The sequence below is a fragment of the Cicer arietinum genome, chromosome 1 (assembly GCF_000331145.2).
Source record: "Cicer arietinum cultivar CDC Frontier isolate Library 1 chromosome 1, Cicar.CDCFrontier_v2.0, whole genome shotgun sequence".
NCBI lineage: Eukaryota > Viridiplantae > Streptophyta > Magnoliopsida > Fabales > Fabaceae > Cicer > Cicer arietinum.
Window position 1 is genome coordinate 6,582,399 of NC_021160.2, and position 14,935 is coordinate 6,597,333.

General features: G+C 31.2%; 2 protein-coding genes across 2 annotated transcripts; both read left to right on the plus strand.

The window, feature by feature from the left end:
* On the plus strand, positions 1 to 6,598 carry LOC101497884 (C2 and GRAM domain-containing protein At1g03370-like). Its single transcript, XM_012714527.3, has 9 exons — positions 1 to 772; positions 1,592 to 2,839; positions 3,024 to 3,206; positions 3,332 to 3,615; positions 3,706 to 3,822; positions 3,944 to 4,206; positions 5,020 to 5,188; positions 5,331 to 5,603; positions 5,938 to 6,598. The coding sequence occupies exons 1-9, from the start codon at positions 424 to 426 to the stop codon at positions 6,127 to 6,129; spliced, it is 3,078 nt and encodes a 1,025-aa protein (XP_012569981.1). The 5' UTR covers positions 1 to 423; the 3' UTR covers positions 6,130 to 6,598.
* A 2,180-nt stretch (positions 6,599 to 8,778) lies between these two features.
* Positions 8,779 to 11,281, plus strand: LOC101498202 (protein phosphatase 1 regulatory inhibitor subunit PPP1R8 homolog). Its single transcript, XM_004486316.4, has 3 exons — positions 8,779 to 8,912; positions 9,260 to 9,846; positions 10,241 to 11,281. Exons 2-3 carry the CDS (start codon positions 9,383 to 9,385, stop codon positions 11,058 to 11,060), a joined length of 1,284 nt encoding a protein of 427 aa, XP_004486373.1. The 5' UTR covers positions 8,779 to 8,912; positions 9,260 to 9,382; the 3' UTR covers positions 11,061 to 11,281.
* The last annotated feature ends 3,654 nt before the right edge of the window (positions 11,282 to 14,935 follow it).

The following is a 14,935-nucleotide window of genomic DNA, read 5'->3' on the forward strand; positions in this document are numbered from 1 at the left end:
CTTCATAAAAAAAATATAATTTCTCTCTTTCTTATTTGGTTGACAATTTTTTACTCCTTCTCTCTTCTTCTTTCAAAAGTATTCAATCATTTTGATTTTTGAATTAATTTTATCACAGATCATCAGTTTCCACGCCATTTCTTTCACAGATTCAATATTTATGATTCATTTTCTCTTCTTATTCATCTCTTCACTGAAAAATTTCACATCTATTGAGATATTTTTGTTTCTTAATTCTTAGTTTTCCATTCATTCTTTGTTCTCACCCATTTAATGTTCACTACTTATTTTCTTCTCCTTTTGCATAAACTGCATTGCCCCTTTGAAAAAATCTTCTGGGTTGTCAAGTTGAAAGATAAAGTTGACTTTTTTAGTCTTTGACTTCAAATTTTTGGTACCCTTTTGAGTTTTTTTGTTTGAATAATGAAGCTTGTGGTTCGTGTGATTGAGGCAAAGGATTTGCCACCGACGGATCCTAATGGTCTGAGTGATCCATATGTGAGGTTACAGTTGGGAAAACAAAGGTTTAGAACCAAAGTGATTAAGAAAAATTTGAATCCTAAATGGGATGAAGAGTTTAGCTTTAAGGTGGATGATCTTAGTGAAGAATTGGTAATTTCTGTTATGGATGAAGATAAGTTCTTAATTGATGACTTTGTTGGTCAACTTAAAGTTCCTATGTCACTTGTTTTTGATGAGGAGATCAAATCCCTTGGCACTGCTTGGTACTCTTTGCAACCAAAAGGCAAGAAGTCCAAGAACAGGGAATCTGGTGTGTTTGTGCTGCTTAATTCAACTTTTCTTATTTTTATTTTTATCTACTTCATTCAATAGTTTATTGTTTAATTAGTTTGCATTTGTTTGGCCATGTTTTTTTATTTTATTTTTTATTTCCTTGCTCAACTAGAAGTTTTATTGTTTACTTATTTTGTATGTAAACCTTAGTTTAGTTCTCCTAGGATTAGCCCTGTGAGATTGGTCTTCAATGTTATTGTATGACATCAATTTGTTCTTGGCATCAGTTAGCAATTATTTTACCAACTTTGGTGGGTCCAAGTGCTAAAGAACTTGGGCATCTTAAGAAAGTCTTTAGAGGTTCGATCTCAGACGCTTGCATATGGAGAAAATCTGGTTGGGAGGATAGAATCCACCTGTGTGCCCAATAGGTTCTCCCACCGAGGTTAATCACTGCTAAGTGGCAGTGAATACTTGGTACCTATAAATGGTTATGAAAAAGCAGTTATTTTTAAACTACTTTATGTCAAAAGATTTCATTCAAGGAACAAATTGATGCGATAATCTTTCGAGAATCAAGTAGATGTTTTGAAAATCTTTCTAGGATCAAATGAGGGTTTTACTCTTATTTTATTGACTTAAATTTGTGCTGTTGTTATATTGGTTTTGAACTTAAATTGTATGACTGATTGTTTGTGTCTAAATTTGAGACTATGGATAGTAAAGGTTAAGGGGAACCTCGAGTCTTTTGAAAAATAATATGCATACTATTACTAACTGTGAACATTAATATATGAACCATCATTTTGCTGATATTTTGAACTTAAAATTCTGGTGTTTTTTTTCTTCCCGGCAGGTGAGGTTCGTTTGAGCATATACTTTTTGCAGAATACTGCATCAGTTGAGTCAAATGTTAATGGAGATCTAGTATTCCATCCAAGAAAAATTGCTGATTCTCCTATGGAATCACCTTCAAGGTCTTCTTCCACTAGATATTCAATCTCATCTTCTCCTGTAAGAGAAGAAGTTACTTCTACTAAGGATGAAAAAACCGGTCCACAGAAAACACTCACAGGAAGAATTGCTTATATCTTTAATAAGAGTTCTGATTTTTCATCATCAACCCCATTGCGTAGAAGCATTGATTCAGACCAATCTGAAATTAGTAAAGTGGAAGTTAGTGAGGTCAAGATCGAGGATCAGTCCTTGGATGAGACTTTTGAAGAAGCTATGAAGAAAATGCAGTCTGCAGATCAAGGAAGTGAAATTCCGAGCAATTTACCAGGAGGGTTGTTTGTTGATCAACATTATATTATCGCACCAGAAGACTTGAACATTTTACTATTTTCTTCTGATTCAGATTTTCTCAAGTCATTGGCAGATGTACAGGGTAGTACAGACTTACAAATCGGACCTTGGAAGTTTGAGAACGGTGGGGAGAGCTTCAAAAGGTTAGTCACTTACGTCAAGGCTCCCAGTAAATTAATCAAGGCGGTCAAAGCCTTTGAGGAACACACATATTTAAAAGCCGACGGGAAGAACTTTGCCGTTCTAGTCAGTGTCAGTACTCCTGATGTTGTGTATGGAAGCACCTTTAGGACCGAAGTGCTCTATATTATCACACCTGGACCTGAGTTGCCATCAGGAGAGCAGTGTTCACATCTGGTTATATCATGGCGAATGAATTTTCTACAGAGCACCATGATGAAAGGAGTGATAGAAAACGGGGCTCGGCAAGGTATGAAGGAAAGTTTTGAACAGTATGCCGGGTTGTTAGCTCAGAATGTTAAACCCTTTGATCTGACGGAACTTAATTCCAGTAAGGAACAAGCTTTGGCATCGTTACAAGCAGAGCCGCAGTCAGATTGGAAGCTGGCTGTACAGTATTTTGCTAATTTCACGGTAGTCTCAACGGTTTTCATAGGGTTATATGTGCTTGTCCACCTATGGCTTGCTTCTCCGAGTACAATTCAAGGGCTTGAGTTTGCAGGGCTTGACTTGCCAGATTCAATAGGTGAATTTGTTGTTTGTGCTGTCTTGGTTCTTCAAGGTGAACGCATGCTGGGTTTAATCTCACGCTTCATAAAAGCCAGAGCACGAAAGGGTAATGCACGCTGATTGAATTATATACTTAACATTTCAAAAATCTGGCTTTCCTTTTTGTCTCTGACTTAGTATTGCTATTAATGGATCAACCATGATATGTTTCTTTCTAGTCTCTTGCGTATTTACTTAACTTGACGATCTTGTGTCTTTGTTTATGCTGATTTTTTGGTACTCAATATTAGGTAGCGATCATGGAATCAAAGCACAAGGAGATGGGTGGTTATTAACTGTTGCCTTGATTGAAGGAAGCAATTTAGCTTCTGTTGACTCTGGTGGGTTCTCTGACCCATATGTGGTGTTTACTTGCAATGGAAAAGTAAGAACCAGTTCAATCAAATTCCAGAAATCTGATCCTTTATGGAACGGTGAATATCATGCCATCATTTATTATTTTCTTTCTTTATAACTTGAATATAAACCTCTGAATAAACTGAATATATACCATACTTGATTAATTGATTTTGTTAAAGAGCATTTTATATGTTTACAGAAATATTTGAGTTTGATGCAATGGATGATCCTCCTTCGGTGCTGGATGTGGAAGTTTATGATTTTGATGGACCTTTTGATGCAACTACATGTCTAGGGCACGCTGAAATTAATTTTCTAAAAGCAAACATATCAGATCTTGCTGATATATGGGTTCCTCTTGAAGGAAAGTTAGCTTTGGCGTGTCAGTCTAAGTTGCACTTGAGAATTTTCCTGGACAACACTAGAGGTGGCAATGTAGCAAAAGACTATTTAAATAAAATGGAAAAAGAGGTTGGGAAGAAGGTATGTAAAACACTTGTCTTATCTATTTCGGACTCCTGTTATGTTACCTTTCTTATGGTTTTTCTTGTTTTTTTTCTTTTCAAAATGTAGATTAATTTGCGGTCTCCTCAAACTAATTCGGCGTTCCAGAAACTCTTTGTGCTTCCACCTGAGGAATTTCTCATCAATGACTTCACCTGTCATTTGAAAAGAAAAATGCCCCTGCAGGTGTGGTTTACTTTATTATGTTATGTGATGTTAAAATTCGTGGTTATTTTTTCAATTTTGGAATTTTCTGGTGCATCTTTCTTTATTATTATCTCATCAAATTGCCAATGTTTCTCTGCAGGGCCGCCTCTTTCTATCAGCAAGAATAATTGGATTCCATGCAAATTTGTTTGGAAAGAAAACAAAATTCTTTTTTCTTTGGGAGGATATTGAAGAAATCCAGGTTATTCCTCCAACATTTTCATCAATGGGGAGTCCAATAATTGTCATAACTCTTCGGCAGGGTAGAGGCGGGGATGCACGGCATGGTGCAAAAACACAAGATGAACAAGGAAGGCTAAAGTTCCATTTCCAGTCCTTTGTATCTTTCGGTGTCGCACACAGGTAGATAATAGTCGTTTTATAATAACTTAGGAACTAGTTTCTTGTATATACATATCTGTCACCTGTACAAAAATCTATCATGTTTTCTATAACTGTTTGTTTCTTATATATTTCCAATTTCCGTTTTGATTAACATTTTTTGTGTGTGTTTTGAGTCTAGTCCTTTGAGGTTGTTCTGAAAATGCATTGTGTTAAAGATGTCAGCATTGGTTGATTCATATCTGGATAGCCTAATAAATATTTTGCTGAATTTTGTGTGTAGCTATTACTCAAAAACAACACTAAAACCCTGTCACCTCATCATGAAAGTTTGTAGCTAACTTGCTAACAACATGGTGTCAAATTAATTTGCATAGTTTGTTTCTGTGAAATTCTCTTTTTTTGTATTACTCTGTCATACTAATACAAGTTCAAATTGCTTAGTGACGAAATGGCAAGAAAAGGCATGATATTTTGATTTCACGGTGACAACAATTGCGCTGTCCTGTAATTATTTGTACAGTACATGAACCGAAAAACATGAGCTTTTTGTTATGTGGAAATATCTGATAGTGTTTGCTTCCTACTATATTTGATTATCATTTTTTTAAAAAGTGGTTGCTTTCCAACTGTCTCTGTTCTCCACTTTGGCTTTGGTGGGTGAATTATATAACTGCCAAATATGTTTCCCTAGTTTTGCAAACTTTTCTGGCTCATGTAACTTAAACACTGGCATGATATATTTATATTACTAAGAAATAATCTGCAAAGGTAATATAGATAGTAATATGAAAGATATACTGTTATTTAGAAACTATTTTGGTGGTGATATAGGACGATCATGGCTCTATGGAAGGCTAGATCTTTGAGTCCTGAACAGAAGGTGAAGTTTGTTGAAGAAGAATCTGAAACCAAAAGCCTTATTAGTGAAGACAGTTGCCCCTTCCTTGTCGTGGATGATGTCAGCATGTCTGAGATTTATTCTTGTTCACTTCCAATTCCTGTAATCTCTCTTTCTCTCTCCTAGCGCACATAAGGGCTCGTGCTCGTCCACTGCAATGCAAATTATCAGTTCCTTATTCAATTTTTAGTACAATATTCCGAATGTTAGTCTGATTAAAGTTATTTTCCTTTACTTATTATAGGCAAATTTCCTCATGGAGATATTTAGTGGGGGTGAGGTTGACCGCCGGGTCATGGAAAACTCCGGTTGTCTTAATTACTCTTATACCCCTTGGGTATCAGAGAACTGTGATATTTCAGAGAGGGCAGTATATTACAAATTTGAGAAGCATGTTTCAAGTTATAAAGGCGAAGTGACAAGTACTCAGCAAAGATCTCTCCTTTCGGATGGAAAGGGTTGGCTTGTGGAAGAGGTTATGAATCTTCACGGTGTTCCTCTTGGTGATCATTTCAATGTGAGTGACCAATTTTATCTTGTTTATAGACTTACATTGTGTGATTCTATATCTTTGTGTTCTATGATTTATCTGTTATGTCTCTTTTGAGCATGACTCATAGTTATTGATAAGTATGACTCATAGATTACTGAACCGTAGTATTTAAACACAAGTTGCAATCTATAACCACAAACTTGAATAATAGAAAGACATTGTAGTCCCTTTGCAGTCGGAGACATAAGAATAATTGATCGAACTCTGCAATCAAATCTCCTATATTCTTTGTTTTTATTTTATCAGTTTTTTCTTTTGAACCAGAGTTGCTGTTCTAACAGTCACCTTTATGCCACAGATACACCTTCGCTACCAAATAGAGGATTTACCCCCAAAAGCAAAAGGGTGTAGAGTGCTAGTATTATTTGGTATTGAATGGCTGAAAAGCACAAAGAATCAGAAAAGGATTACAAAGAACATTCTACAAAATCTGCAGGAACGTCTTAAAGTGACCTTTAGTCTAGCTGAGAAGGAGCTTTTACCTAGATAGCAAATGAGACTTAAACATGGGAGCTAGCTGATATCATGTCAGCACAAGTGTCGGTTCCATTCACGTACTTTGACTCGAATATATGATGCATCAAATTATAAGGTTCATGTGATTGTGATGTCTCTCTATGGATTACATGGAAATCCTAACTTCATTGAATATCAGTGGAACTTTGATCTGAATTAGAATGATGCTGGAAATTGTGCTCATTGGTTGACTCGCTACCAAGTTTTGTCTTCAAAATAGATTACTCATAGGAGAGAATACCTGATTGTTCCATTGTACATAACCATTACTTTGGCAGAAGATACTCATTGTAACAGCAGTTACTGGCAGTTCCAATTTTTGTTTGTTGTGCATAGTTGACTGCTTATCACTGGGGTCAGCAACATGTATGTAGTATACTCATATATTTTAAGATTGTGACAGATGACAGTCATAACAATGAAGATGTTTTTTTTTTTTTTAATCCCCTTAGAAGGCCATGACATGAAGCACCATACTTCAATTTCTTGTTGATTGATTTGTTAGAATATGAAACACATTCATAGTATTATGGCTTTTTAACAATGTCATATAAATTCTGTTAAATAAAAAAGAAACAATGTCATAAAGTTTAAGTTTGTGTTGATTTTCTAACATAGCATTTTTCTTCTATCCTGTTTTTTAGTATATAAGATGAACGTTAATAACATTAAGTTAAAATTAAAAAAATACCAACATATTTGGCACTTGGCTCACAATATATGCAAAAATTAAATATCTGACTTGGTCCATGCGAATTAAACATGAAAAGAAAAACTAATTAGCTTATAAACAACTAAGATCAAAAGGAAAACTAATTAGCTTATAAACAAGTAAAATCAATATAAACAGTTGTAGTAATTCAGCCTTTTATTATTGAATAAAAATAAATCAGCCCATTGAAAGTGATTTTCAGGTTTGCAAAGATGATGACAAAATGGAAAAATAAAATTCATTCTTTATATGAAGTTATTAAGTGGAGTAACTAATCTCATAATTAATTCTGGAGGTAATGAATCTCCACACATTTATATATATTGAAATGAACTTTATAGTAAGAAGACGATATCTTAATCTAAAATAGAGAAATCTTATGACTCGCTGAACATTTACAAAAAGATTTACATTTGCTTTACAGACCCTTTTACCACTGCATCAAACATTTAAATTAACAAAACTAATATATTTAGAAATGAATCATCGGACATAGAAAAAGGTACATCATACTCTTTTGGTAGAGTAACAAGTATATAAATTGTTATTATTGGTTATACTTTTGGAAATTTTTATTACCTTTTCAAAGACTTAGGTATCCATAACTTTTCAAAATTTAATAGTTGTTTACTCACTAAAGCCTATATACAACAGTAAAATATTATTATAAAAAATAGTTTAATATATTATGAAGTCTTTTTAACTTTTTTGGCTTAAGGTCCCAAAATTCTTAGACACTGTTTTGGCTTGATTTCCCAAAATTCTTAGAGACTGTTTTTCTGAAAGATATTCCTTCCGATTACTATTATACATTAAAAAAATTACTTTTATAATTATTAAGAAAATTAATTAAATATAATTAATTTTTTAAATTTAAAAAAAATACAAGTTAAATATATTAAATTTTCTCTTTTTAATGTCAAATGTTCAACTACGTACATTAAACGATTCAAAAGTAACTAACTTTTATTTATAATAGCAGTCAAAATTCAAAATATTTTTTTCATATAACATAAACAAAATTATATAACTTAATATTAAAAACGTCCTTAGAAAAAAATGGAGCAACAAAAATTTGGAAAAGAATAAATTAAGGAGGAGAAAATTTGGGAAAAAATATAAAGTAGAAATAAGATACCACATGAAAATTAGAGAAAACCAAAATTTTAAGTTTAGAGTTTGGAAGAAATTAGGGAAGAAAATGGGTGAGAAGCATAACCATATTTCTAAATTTATAGATTTTGTAATTTATTGAATTTTTGTTGTTGTTAATGTAATATTATAATTTTTTTTCTTTTTGAAAAATATAATAAATTTCATCATAATTAATTCCGAGTCTCAAATTCAAACCTATGACAAAATAAATTAAGACTTAAGGATATTTAATATTATCATTTAAGTCTCACACCATATGAGCAAAACACATGACAATAATCAATCTAAATATAAGACCACTAAAGAAACAACTTTAGACACTAAGAATAAATAAAATTTTGCTTAATATACAGACCTCAAAAAATATATTGTCCTTAATAAAAAAAAAACCTCGTATTAAAATAAAGAACTAAAAAAATATATTGTACTTAATAAAAAAAAATCCTTGTATTAAATTAATTAACTTAGTTATCAATTAAAAAAAAATCATATTAAGTCGATTATATCAATATAATAAATAAATTTTTAATTCTAAAGTCTCTAACAAATAGCTGTTCACAATTTTATTTTAATAATTTATTAAAATACTATTAAAGGCTCTAAAACACCATAATTAAATTAATTGAAGTTTTGATAATTGAAGGACTAACTTCAATATTTAGATAAGTAGGATACTAATTTTATAATGACTTACACTCTTAAAACACAAAAAGTGTGGTTTACTAATAAAAATGTCGTGGATAAGATTGTCATTTCCTCTAGACGGAGGAGAGTATAGTAATATCATAACATAAAAATATTTACAAACTAAAATTGAATTCAGCATCTTTCTTTCTGTGTCTCTCTCTGCTCCGCTTCTCAAAGACGCAGCGTTTCTAAAACCCTAATCGGTGCGATTCTCTAACTCCTCATTTCCCCGATCAATATTTTTTTTCTGTATTTCAATTCTAACTTTGAAATTACACTTGCAATTTGCTTTTTAATTGCTAATATTATAATTCTATCACGTGCTAGATTTATCCCCAATTTTCTAGAAGATTAATAGTATATTCTTATTCTAGGGTAGAATAGTTCAGGTTTTTTCATCTTTTGTTACCCATTTATCTTATAATCATTATGTATTGCTTATTTTCTTTTGAGTCAATTTCTATGTTGTGATGTGTTAATGTCACTCCTTTTACTTACTTACTTACAAGGTATGTTTTTTTAATTCTTTTTTATCCCAAATTGTTTTTAGGGTTTGTGCAAAGAGAGCTTAATAGCATGTTATTAAGATTTGGAGTCATTGTGACATTGTGATGCAACTTATTTGTGAGCTCATAGTTAAGGGAGCTCATTCATTAAGTGTAATTTAAAGAGAATGTATGGAAGAACATCAGGTCTTGATAGGTTTAAGAAAGCTGAGAATTTGGAACCGTTCTCCGTTTCTGTCAATTCATCTTCAAGAAATGTTGCTCAGTCTTCTAGTAAAGTAGTTGGTTATTCACAGTCTCACCAGAGTTCTGTTCACCAATCTCAGCATCAACAGCAATATGCTTCCCACAAAGCTGTGGGAGTGGAGGCTGCCCCGTTGTTGGGGCAGAGTCAGCAGGCAACTCAGATTGGAGGAGGGCAGTCGACGTGGCAGCCACCAGATTGGGCGATTGAGCCGCGGCCAGGTGTTTTTTACCTGGAAGTTATGAAGGATGGTCAGGTGTTAGATCGGATTAATCTGGACAGACGGAGACATATATTTGGGAGGCAAATCCAGACTTGTGATTTTGTGCTTGATCATCAATCTGTCTCTCGCCAACATGCTGCAGTCATTCCTCACAAGAATGGGAGGTTAGAACATGCTGCAGGCTTTCCTTTTATATTACTGGAATGGATGCAATACTTCTCTATATTATGTCATTTTCTTTCTGAGTTACATATTCTAAATAATTTGTCTCAAAAGTAAGTATGCAATAAGAACAGCAGAAACTAAAGCCTTTTTCTAATAGCTTGCATCTATTACTTGGATGGATCAAATGACACCATTTTTATCTTATCAAAACTAAAGTAGCAAACCATACCAATTCTTGTTAATCAGTTATTCATAAAAATTAATTACAGATGACTAAGGAACCACTTCAGCGATTTTAGTTATTAAACTAAATATGTCTTGGTGATTTAGGAGTGATGATTTCCTGGCAAGCTGTGATTTTATTAGCTTGAACATTTTTTCATTTTATTTCAGCGTATATGTAATTGATTTGGGATCTGCTCATGGTACCTTTGTCGCAAATGAGCGATTGACCAAGGATTCACCAGTTGAGTTTGAAGTGGGACAATCATTGCGGTTTGCTGCATCCACAAGAGTATACATATTAAGAAAAAATGATGCAGCTCTTTTCCCTCGTCCTCCACCACCCACGGAGATTAATTTCCCACCACCTCCTGACCCATCAGATGAAGAAGCTGTTGTTACTTATAATACGTTGCTGAATCGTTACGGCATCAACAAGTCAGATCTAGTGTCCAAATCTAATGAGCTAGGTAGTTCAGCAAGTGGCAAAAACAAGGATTACCAATCGGAAAGAGCTGCTAAGAGAATTAAGAAGACAAGAGTTTCCTTCAGAGATCAAGTTGGGGGAGAATTAGTTCAAGTTGTTGGAATTTCAGATGGTGTAGATGTAGAAACAGAACCTGGTCCAGTTGGTGTTAAGGAAGGAAGTCTTGTCGGTAAATATGAATCTCTTGTACAAATTACTTTAATTCCAAAGGGGAAAGAGCAGTCCTCTGTCAAGGAGGCAGATTCGTCCCAAAAAGGGGTGACTGATAAACTACAAGAAGTCCTAAAAAAGATCAAAACCCCCGTGAAAACTGGGATTTATGACGACCTTTATGGAGAATCCTTATCTGTCAAAGTTGGATCAGCCTGGGCATACTCACCTGTAAGTAGTAGTGAACGACCTCCAGCTGCTAAGGAAAATGGAAAAGAGAATACACTAAGCGGAAGATCAGACAGTAATCCAAGCAATGCTGATGAGGATGACGACGACGATTTGTTCGGGTGACTATTGAACCTATGCAGACTGTATTTTGGAATAGTTTTGTGGCATTTTTTGAGTTTGACATCATAGGGAGTAGAAAACATGCAAATATTATGTTGCACGCTTTTTATCATCTGGAATTACTGTTCCATTGCGTTGATAATTAATGTTTACCACTGCATACTCCACAAACTCTTGAAGATTGTAGGTTCATGCCTAAATAGTACGTTACCCTTTTTATAGAACCATTGAATAGTTCATTAAAGGTAATGGGTTTGTGTCAACGTTTTCTAATATGCTTTTCCCGGTGTCTCTTTAGTAATAGGATTGACCAGTTGACACATGGTCACTTAGGATCGTATATTGACTTCTGGCTTTAAAATACTCCAAATGACATAATACTGGTTAATTGTGTTGTTTTTTAAACTAAAAATTGATATTTATTTATTTATTTATTTAAATAGGTAGAATATATCAATATGGAACAATACAAATTTAAAATTACTAAAATAGAAAAGGATAAATTTGCAAACAAATGTAAGACATCCAAATTAATATTATAAAATAACAAATTGTCTATAATTGTGATCAAATCAAAGTATTTGGAATATTTATGAATGTAGATTTGTAACGTTGACAATTCTAAAATCAATTGAATTTAATATGTTGATTTGAACCAAACAAATATTGTAATAAGACGATACACCAAATAATATTGCATGTAAGAAAAATTAAATCTATGTGTAAACTATTTGTTTAAATAAATAAGAAAAACTAATTTAGAAGGGTGATTGTGCAATCAAAAAATATCATAAACCATTCTTCTTTCGTCGATAAAGAAGAGAGATTTTAACTATAAGTGGGTTGTCGCTACCTCTAATCTCATTTATAAAAGAAATTAATAAAAAACATCAAAATTAATGTATACATTAATTATTTTAACCTTTTGATTATTTTTATATATATATATATATATATTTATATTGAAAATTGTGAAATAATAAATAACCGCTGATGATAAATATCTTAAATAATAGTATAAAAATAATTTATATGATAAATATACTTTAACAATCATAACTTTTTCTTAGAGTAATTATTTTATTATACTCTAAAGATATTGCAAAAAGTTAAGTAGTTGATGTCAAAATAAGTGATACTTAGAAGTTTTTAACGTAACATTAATAAGTGATATTTATGACAAATAAACAAAAAAAGAAAATATATGTTTTATTTTTTATTTAAAATTTATTTTGATTGTTTATTTTTTAAAATATTTATATTAAAATTCGGATCCACTCTAATTTGATAATATCGATATTGATAATTGAACTAAAATTTAAAGACGTTGTGCAGTTTTACTATATGTAACGTGGGAATGAATGTTTATATTTTATTTTTCTATAAATTTATGGATTGTTATGTGGAATGTGGAAGAAGAAGAACGCTAACTCCATTCATATTTCGGAGAAGAAGATTTCTTTTTGACATTATACATATGTCAGATAAGATGATTAAATGATTATGTTAGCTTACATTTAACAGAAAGACGGATTTACATAACGTTGTAAAATATAAAAGGACTAAAATTATTTTTAATTAAAAGATAAAAAATAAAAAATATAGTTTAATAAATAAAAAATTGCAAAACTACTGAGACAATGACACATCATTATTTTGTAATGAAAAATAATTAATTTGTACATATTTTTAAATAAAGGACCTATATGAAAAAAAAAATATAATTGTTATAACTAAATAAGATAAAGAACCATTAATATATTTTTGCCAACAAAGATTAATAATCTAGGGTAATGAAGATGCTAACCTCCTTTAAAAAACTTCAAAAGAAAACTATAATTTGTAGCAAGATATTCTTTGAAGAATATGTTTGGAGTTGACTTCTTCATTATAAGTGGTCCACCATGAATCAATATTTAAGAAGTATACGAAATTTTAACGACGATCGACATTACTCTCCAAGAGTAATAGTTCACGACTCTCTCCATCTTTATAAATAAGATAATAATTCAGTTAATATTGATTTGATACGAGATACATATTTATTTTCCTTTATTTGTATCGAAAGAATATCATTTAAGTCACAATTTTAATCCTAAAAATAAAGATAATCATTATCATCTATTTCTAAAAAACGACATTTGTTGTTGAAGTTTTAAACATTTTTAAGAATCGGTCTATGATAGACCATGTTTAGTGTTAGAATGTGCCTATGATTAGACTCACTTTTCACATGACAAAAATGTTATTCTTTCGGTTACATTAAAAAGCCTTACATTGTTTAATAATCGAGATTAAGAATCGTTTTTAAACTACTCTCACACCACTGAAACCAATGAGACACCTATTCACAAAAGGCAAAATCGTGAAGACACACGAAAAATCTAAATCCAAAGTATATATATATATATATATATATATATATATCATTTAAATTATGATGGAGTGAGAAGGGTTTTCAAACCTAACTAGTTACAACTAATTACTATTAATATAGTACGGTTTTGACTAATGGGATGTTTACATAAATATAGCCGCATGTTAATTACATTATTGATGTTGTCTAGACAAATTTATGTTCCATGTCTGTCTGGCCATATATCTTGAGAAATTGTTAAAAGTAACATGACATGATTCTACGTGAAGCCCTACTTCCTTAACTGCCAAGTTTTTAACTCCCACGTTACAAAAGATAAACATAATCATCTATAATTAATTGCTACCATAAGAAGTTTTATTAATCGTTAAATATAGTAAGATAACATCTATAATTGCAATAAAATTTACAAATCAATAATCATTTTATGTAAATAATCAACTACTACTATTAGTACAAATAATAAGTGGTGAAATTCACTTACACTACATAACTTATATGTATAGGAGGACTCACTTAATTTACGACTTTAGATTTGTTTTTGTTTAAGGTGCAAAGTATAAATCAACTTACTAATAATTAATTCCGCAAAAAACTTGTAGTCACTTACTAATAAGATAAACACATTTTTTTTTACATTCGCAATGTTTAAAACTTTTTTTTTTCTTCTTAAAACACACTTAAAAATATTTTTCTCAGGATTCTTTCATGTTAAATTTTGGGTGTCTAGCTTGAATCTCAATCTCTAATTTAATACTCCCTCTATTTCTTTTTAATTGATATTTTTTTTGTTTGCTTTTTATACATACCAAAACAATCAATTAAATTTATTAGTTTTGATATTATTATTTTTGTTTTCTAACGTCCTTAATAATTTATTATCTCATCTCATATATTTTTATTTCTACAACAAATAACTAAGAGTATTATTGACAAATCAATAATAAATATTACATTAAATTTTGCAAAAATTTTTAAAAAAATTCTATAAATGTTACAATTAAAAAATCATTGACATGTTTTTTTTTTCAACATTTAACTCATGTAAAATTTTATATATGATATGAGATATAAGGGTAAATATAATTTTACCAAGGTTAAGAGAAAAAAAAAAAACACATCAATTAAAGTGGTGCATGCAGAATAAACAAATAGGTTGGTATTGAACTCCGCAGAAAAATTGCTGACTATATTCCTTCATGAAAAGGCACATGGTCGGTTCAAAGATTAGTTTGAACAATTCATAATAATTACAAGATCTTATTAAGAAACTCCAAAGAATTCAAGATAATCATCACTATTATCATGATCATGATGTTCATCATTTGATATGCGTGATAAATATATTTAGTTTAATTTATCAAATTAAAAAAATGCATTCAATAATAAATTGAAAAAACAAAAATTAACAATCGAACAAAATGATGTCACATTTACAAAGACATGCTTAATCGGGACGCACTTATAAATTGAACCCAAAAGAAAAAAAAAAAAAAAAAAA

What these genes read in the sequence shown, in the direction of transcription:
- LOC101497884 (XM_012714527.3), top strand. Translation starts at nt 424, where the DNA reads ATGAAGCTTGTGGTTCGTGTGATTGAGGCAAAGGATTTGCCACCGACG. An exon ending in ATCTGATCCTTTATGGAACG is followed by an intron (nt 3,207 to 3,331) that starts GTGAATATCATG and finishes ATATGTTTACAG; the next exon opens with AAATATTTGAGTTTGATGCA. An exon ending in AAAAAGAGGTTGGGAAGAAG is followed by an intron (nt 3,616 to 3,705) that starts GTATGTAAAACA and finishes TTCAAAATGTAG; the next exon opens with ATTAATTTGCGGTCTCCTCA.
- LOC101498202 (XM_004486316.4), top strand. Translation starts at nt 9,383, where the DNA reads ATGTATGGAAGAACATCAGGTCTTGATAGGTTTAAGAAAGCTGAGAAT. An exon ending in ATTCCTCACAAGAATGGGAG is followed by an intron (nt 9,847 to 10,240) that starts GTTAGAACATGC and finishes ATTTTATTTCAG; the next exon opens with CGTATATGTAATTGATTTGG.